Consider the following 7737-nt stretch of genomic DNA (forward strand, 5'->3'; position numbering starts at 1 on the left):
GTGACCATCTTGGATTTTAAAATGGCCATGATGAACAAACCCACTTTTGCTGTATTAATCAAAGTTAAATTTGGTGTAAATACCTCATTGGTCATTTACAGGTCGAGTATAACTTTGGTAAGCCTTCAATTAGGTTAAACTATTTGTAATTATAGTTGTGTATTCAGTAACCTGGAGGTCAAAAAATCCTGGGAAAGTTCCAACAAACTCTGTCTTGTAATTCATGAAAAATCTGCACTTCTGCAGTTCAGCAATGTCGACATACTGCCCCTCATCAACGTGGTCTTGTAGAACACTGAAGAACTCTGTCTGTGGCAATAAATGCAACACTCACTGGAGGCTGGATGATTTCAAGTGATTTAGCTTCACAACATGGACGCTGAATATACTTTTCCCAGTTTTTTTGTGAAGCGGGACGTGTGTTGGTACAGAATGTCACGAGACAGTAAATCTCCAGAAGACAGCACGTCGGCAAGCCGAACTTTCCAGGCATCATATCCATGGTTGTTTACAATTTCTTGGATTGTTTTCTCCCATGTTACCAGGAATTGGCCCTTCTGGAGTTTTTCATGGACTTTTGGCTCTTCCTCATCTGTGGTTGGTTGACAAAATACACATTTTAATTTGACAAACATTGTACTGCTCAAACGAGTCTGCTTAATAGATTCTGAAGCACTGGGTTGTCCTCTGTCAGTGAAGTTGTGTCTTGTGAAGCAACAGCAAGTTTGTATCTTCTTCTTCTTTCATCTCTATCCAGGTGACTCGGTTTTTTAATGTCAATCTCTGTCTCAAGTATCTTTCTTAGCTTGAAGCTCGTTTGCTGTGATTCTGATCAGCCTTTGTCCAAATCACACAAATTCTGGATTGTAATAATCTGTCTTTTTCTGGACACACTTGAGAAAAGTTTCAAATGTTGATTCCTTGAAGGTTCTGTATTGAGTATCAACAAGCTTTTCACCAGTACCTGTGTGGAAATACAAGAAGAGTTTAAAATCTGTCGTTGGTTTGGTGAACGGGAGCTTTTTGGGAGATGCTATCATCTCATGAAACATGAGAAGTTGATGATTATTCAAGTGAAAGAACAATGGGATTTTTGTTTTTGTAATAACAATCAGGCTGAAATAACAAAGGATAAGACATGGATAGATTCCATACGATGATTTCCTTTCCATTCAGATTGATTTTATTTTTAAATGTGTACCCAGTACATTTCCCAATTCATCAAATGCTTGTTCCTCATTGGCCTCCGTATTTTGTTAAATTTTAACAAACAGTTTCCTCAAAACTCTTTATAGTTACTGAGTGACAGTTTTTCTTGCAGCTCTTTCTTTGATAATTTGATCCATGGTGAATATTCTACAAAGTCCATTTACCATTATCTTAATCTATGATGAACAAGTGAAGTCATTTAAATTTTTTTATATCCAGTACGTGATGATATGAATGATGTCCCACACATGTGACACAAGTTTCTTGCGAATATAAACTAAAACTCACCAACTAAGTGTTGATTTCCAAGGAATAGTTTGTTGGTCAATGTCGAAGTTGTGCGACAAAGTAATTCTGAAATGGATATTTTTAAATCCAAGATGTCCACCAAATGATGTCATGAAAAAATGTAACCAATGGAATTCCAGCGAAGTCAGACATAATTTACAATAAAGTCACAATTTCCTCCTTTCGCAAAACAAATGTTAAAGTTCATAACATCCTCCACTATTACATGAGATTCTTCAAATAATCAAGTGTGATTCATCGTTCCACACGTTCCTTCAGACATTGTTTAAGTTATCTCTGCATGTTCCATATTCCGTTTCCTCCAGAACTGTAACACTCGTGGAACATGTTTGTTTATGTTTCACAAAACCATGTGTTCAATACTTCACATGTGATGTCATACTTTATTTTACCTTGAACTGAGAATGTTTGTTTGTTTTGTTGCAGTTTACGATGTCGATGTAAAGTGAAACAGAAAAATGAATCAAAAGATGATCCACCATTGGTTACGGGGATTCGGGAAACCGAACACCCTGAAATTGAGAAAGGAGAGGGAAAGGAGGTTCTGGAAATCACTGAAAAAATGGAGTTCATAGCAAAACAGAACAATGGTGACAAAGAAGAAGAGGAAGAGGAATATCAAAAAGAGAAAGAAAAGGTTTTACGAGCAGAGGAAGAAAAACTTCAGGAATATGAGGCTCTGATGGTCGAAACTGAAAGAAATCTCTTAGAAAGAGAGAAGTTTGTGCAGAAAATGGAACACGAGTTGATGGAAAAGGACGTGCAACGGAAATTGGAAAAAGAATTATGGATAAAGGAGAAAGAGGACCGGAAGAGAGGAGAGGAGGAACAGCAGAGGAAGAAAAATGAAGAAGAACAGAGAAAAATGAATGAACAGGAGAGGAAAAATGAAGAAGAGCTCAGGATGAGAAAGAGAGAAGAATCCACACGAGCAAAGGAGCGATTCCAAGTCCGAATGTGGGAAAAACGCAAAAATAAAGAACTTGATCAGAAAATGCTGTTTATAGAACACAGAATGTTCGAGATTGACAACTGGAAGAAACGAGTGCAGCAGCAGGAGCGATACCTGCAGATGAGTAAAGAACAGGAGATGGAGCGACAAGGTGTGTTTGAAGTATTCATGAATGGGAAAGATGAGGAGATAAAGAAACGGCAGCTTTGTATGCACCAACAAGGAGAGGAGGTTAAAGATGGAGAGTACCGGCTGCTTAAATTGGACGAAGAGACTCGTCTTAGAGAGAGAGAGCACCGGGAAGAACAAAAACAATGTGAAATTAGATGGAAACTGAAAGAGTTCATGTTAATGGAAAGAGAACGAGAGATGAGGGATAGGAAAAATAACGTGGAGTTGAGGGAGAAGGAGGTCTTGGAAAGAGAGAACAAAGTACAAAATGCAGGAAAGCTTGATGAGAAAAACGAGGAAGAAGTGCTTGGAACGAATGATGGGCTGGAGCAGCGACAGCAGAAACAGGACAATGTTGATTTGCTGCCGACGACTGAACCGAAGCCTCACATTGATGATGGGCTGGAGCAGCAACAACTGTACAGTGTTTCCCTCCAACAACAACTGAAGCCTCAATGTGCAGACAAGTTACATCATCAGAAACAGCACGATGTTCATCGACTGCCGTCCAAACGGGAGACCCACCATTCTTCTCAGTCTGAGTTTCTCAAGGATGAACGAGCGGAAATCGAAAGGCGCAAGAACAACCTCATGTTCCGTGGAGTGAAGGAGGGAAAAGGTGAACATGACAAGGAGGCTGTGGCAAAATTAATAAAAGCTATGAACCTGGAGATCAAACCTGAACGGACTTTCCGCATTGGAAGATATGTTGAGAACATCTTCAGACCCATGAAAGTTGTTTTCAGATGCGAGTCTGATCGGAATCAGGTTCTTACGAACAATAAAAAGATACGGAATTTGAAGGATCCATCTCTCTGGACAAAAAACATTTTCATCACTCCAGACTACACTCAGCTCCAAAGAGAAACACTGGAGATGCTGCTGAGTGATCTTGACAAAAAGAGAGAAAGTGATCCAAACGGGCGATACACCATTAAAGGAGACAAAGTCGTCCTCCTGAAGAAGCCCAAGGGTGAACCTCATTTCCGGAAATGATGACCATCCCTCCTCATCTCTGAAGATCATGACCATCCCTCCTCATCTCCGTCAATCACGACCATTCCTCCTCATCTCCCATCTCACATAATACAGTCTCCTCTTGCTGCACACTTTAAAAGAAAGACAGAGTATATTCTGTTGAAAACAATTTCCTTCAACGCACAGTCTCTTCCAAACAAGTGATTGTACCTGAGATCACATCGGAGCCGAAACCAAAACCTTTTTTGAAAGTACAGACAATGACAGAATTTCACTCCTGATGGATATTTTACATGTAATAAGAACAGGAACCTGAACTTTTATCCTGAAGGCACCAAAGCTGCAGAAAACCATGGTGGGGTCTTATTGTTGATGAAAAGGAATTCATCACCGACTTACATTGTTCATTGGCTACCTCCTGAACGGAAACCTCACCGTGATGACGGACAGCAACAACAGAAGCCATGTGCCATGCAAGACCTTCAACAGGTAAGAACTTTTCATTACCTTTTGACAGGTGGGGTGAACACACTGGGTGCAAACACAACCAACCCCAAGATCAAAAACACAACCAACCCCAAGGGCAAAACATGAAGTTGAAATAAATTTTGTTACTTTGTCTTTCACAGACATTCCTGTGAATACTTCCTTCGATGAAGAAGAATATCCTTAATTGTGGAGATAATTGTAATGATACTTTTCGTGGGAAGGTAACTTATGAACATGGTCATCCTCATGCAGAATATAAAACAAGAACTTTAACTCCCTTCGGTTGGATGAGATCACCTGATTCACCTTTTCATCGATTACCTGTTCCATGCATTTCCTTCTGTGGCCTTTTCTGAACAAGTTATCAAACTGATGAAGATATCAATGTATTTAATCTTTCATATTTCTGTTGTTTTTTTCCAAAGACCCCTCAGAAGTGGTGCTCCTTCCTGCTCATCTGAAACCATCCTAGCGGTTGGAACGTAAGTTGCCAAAATTCTTGTCTTACATCACGAATTATTCCAAACTTTGTCTGAATTACATGTTCTTCATGTGCATCATGTCCCATTTTGTCTGTGCCTCAGAAGTGTTGAGGACAAACAAATATTTTGCTGAACTCGAATCCAGAGAAGCAGCAAACAAATCTTCCAGTTGGTAGAAGTCTGGCATGAGTGTTAATGTATCCGTATCAAAGTCATGGCGTACACCTGGATGATCATTAAAATTAATTGTTTGAAAAATCCAGTGGGAGTTTGTGATGAAGAAAATAAAAACGTGAAATTGAAGACAAAAGAAAGAAGAGAATTTAACTGAGATGCAGAAAACAATTGATAGGATATAATATTTCCAGGATTGTGTTGGAAGGTATGATAATGATGGAGATGATGATGACAATGCTATTGAGGGATTTTGACTTCCTTTTGTTGATGTGTGTGTGGAGGAAGAAGTTTCAGTAACGGCCACTGGAGAAGAAGATGTGATATTTGGCAGTGGATCAATCATCACTCCGTCGTACAAGCTCCAGGAATGTAGGATGAAATATCAGACTCTTGCAGACAGATGATCCAAGATTTAAAAAAATAAACATCAGTCTCCAGAAGTACAGGGACTTAAACCTTCCATGACCTGATTTAATCACTGTACTTCATCACTGTACAAACACATTTACACTCCAACATTGTCTTTCACCTTTTTTGTTCTCCTAGCATCCTTCAGCTCAGACCCAGTGGAGGAGTTCCATGTTGATGACCCAGTGTACGAGTTCCACCTTCATGACCCAATGTACGAGTTGTACCTCGATAACCCAGTGTACGAGTTGTACCTCGATAACCCAGTGTACGAGTTGTACCTCGATAACCCAGTGTACGAGTTGTACCTCGATAACCCAGTGTACGAGTTGTACCTCGATAACCCAGTGTACGAGTTGTACCTCGATAACCCAGTGTACGAGTTGTACCTCGATAACCCAGTGTACGAGTTCCACCTTGATGAGTTTTTTGATTGTGAATTTTGTTATTTTTAATTCCTGTGAATAAAGTTAACCTAAAATCTCTTCTCCTTTCAAATCATATCATGTACAAGTCAAAGGAATGGTGTCCAAAATATTTATTATGAAAATGGCTCGGTGGGGATTACAAATCTTGAAAAAATTTCAACTGTTTGTTGTTCTTTCACTCACGAACCGAAGCACCAAGAGACGCCAAATTTAGGGGGTACTCACGTTAGAATCTCGACAAGGTTTTAAGTGAAGGTATGTTGGCCTTGAAGGCCGTTTTGAGACTCAAGGCCACGATGAGGTGAATATTGGGATGTGGGGTAAGACAGCAATGAAAAGGTAACCACCAAGAGTCCAAAAACTCCAAAGCTTTGCAATGTACAACACCTCCTGAAACGCCCACTTTCTTATGAATTATTTTAAATCGTGAGTACTTTTTTCCTCTGCAGTGCAAAACTCAAATCAAGACATTATCATGATTATTCGACTTTAATTTCTCACAAAGGAGTGACTGCATGTAAAAATAAGGTTAAAATTCCCCGACCATGGGAGATGTGAACCCCCAAAACCCCCCCCCACCCAGTCTCTTCACTTCCTCGCACCAGGGATCCTTTCAATCACACCTCTTTTTCTTCTCCTTCGGTGAGCAACCATGACATATGTTATATTTGGTGTGGATTTGCTCGAACATACAAGTGGAAATCATCAGTCAGCTCCTGACCCTCATCGCGAATGGAGGGGGTGGGGGGGGTCTGTCATCACTTTACCCGAGGTACTCCAGGTCGTTTGTAATATTTGGTGGAGATTATGCCAGCCATTTTTAGCTCACCTGGAACAAAAATTGTCCAGGTGAGGAAAAACCATTATGTGTTGTCCATTAGTCAGTTAGGCTATATGTAAACACTTGGAACTTCTCCAAAACTACACACACGAACTTGACCACAATCTTCATCACCCAGATCAGGTCAGGGATGGGAGTATGCGCCAAAACAGCATGTTGCTGCATCCACTTTCTGCTGGTACTCCAGGGACCTCCATCAGGCCATCCCCCAGTCAAATGTCTGGCCCAGCCCCATCATCTTGACATGTTGATCAATCTGCTGCAACCACGAGGAACGTGGTCAGCCTATTGGCCTCCTCCACTGACAAGGCTCCTTCGCTGAGAGAATCTGGTGAGCAGGATCAGCATCAAGAAAACGAGTCACATGTCCATACAGCTGCAGCTGACGATCACGGATTATGCAGGTAACAAACCTCATTTGAGTCTCTCTCAGCAACCGCTCGCTGGACACAACGTCAGACCAGCGATAGCCAAGGATTCTCCGAAGAGACCCGGTACCAAACGAATTGAGTTTCCATCTTTCCTGGACTCCTGGTCGGAGTCCAACTCTCGCATCTGTAGAGCAACACTGGAAGCACCAAGGAACTGAAGACCCAGACTTCCATCCTCCCATACAGGTACTGGCATTGCCACACACCATGATCCAGTGAATCCATGACTCCCCAGGCCCGACCCAGACATCGATTGACCTCTGGCTCACAGCTGGCAGAGACATGAATATCACTGCCGAGGTAGGTGAATCTCTCCTGATCTGAACATCCTCACCACAAACAGGAACAGACAAGATAGCAGCATCTAAGATGTCATTGAAAGCCTGGATCTTAGTTTTGACCCAGGGAACCCGCAATCCCAGCAGCTCCAACTCCTCATTCAGCACCTCGAGAGCCCCCAAAATGATATCTCTAGTCTCAGCAAAGATGAATGCATCATCTGCGAAATCAAGGTCAGAGATCTTGACATTCCCAAACGATGCACTGCAGCTTGATCTCTCCAACATCCTTCGCAAAATCTCATCCACGCAAGCGCTGAAAAGTGTGGGGGCCAGTACACACCCCTGATGAACTCCAGTAACAACTGGAAACAAGTCAGAGATGGTATCACCACATCTCACAGAACTCTCAGTACCAGAGTGTCGATCAGAAATCAGAGAAGTTTTGGTGGCACCCATGAAGACCAAGAATCCTCCAGGAGGAATCCTGATTCACTGGATCAAACGCTTCACAGAGATCAACACAGGCTGCAAGCAGCCCCTGCCGAAACTCTCGTCGATGTTTGGTGAGGACAAAAATGGCA

General features: G+C 41.6%; 1 protein-coding gene across 3 annotated transcripts in view; it reads left to right on the forward strand.

Moving 5' to 3' along the window:
* The window catches only part of LOC147007290 (uncharacterized), a 6661-nt gene extending 1005 nt beyond the window's left edge, over positions 1 to 5656 (forward strand). Inside the window, exons 2-6 of one of the 3 annotated variants that reach the window (XM_085867419.1) lie at positions 1945 to 4108; positions 4249 to 4329; positions 4534 to 4590; positions 5053 to 5136; positions 5314 to 5656. In XM_085867419.1, coding sequence (XP_085723545.1) covers positions 1945 to 3637 — 1693 coding nt within the window. In that variant the 3' untranslated portion in view covers positions 3638 to 4108; positions 4249 to 4329; positions 4534 to 4590; positions 5053 to 5136; positions 5314 to 5656. Of the gene's footprint in view, positions 1 to 1944; positions 4109 to 4248; positions 4330 to 4533; positions 4591 to 5052 lie in introns of all 3 variants that reach the window. The other 2 variants (XM_085867418.1, XM_085867420.1) reach the window with 2 other exon arrangements.
* The last annotated feature ends 2081 nt before the right edge of the window (positions 5657 to 7737 follow it).

This window comes from Eptatretus burgeri, unplaced genomic scaffold (assembly GCF_056783735.1).
Source record: "Eptatretus burgeri isolate ZD-2024b unplaced genomic scaffold, Ebu_testis_v1 Ebu_testis_scaffold_347, whole genome shotgun sequence".
NCBI lineage: Eukaryota > Metazoa > Chordata > Myxini > Myxiniformes > Myxinidae > Eptatretus > Eptatretus burgeri.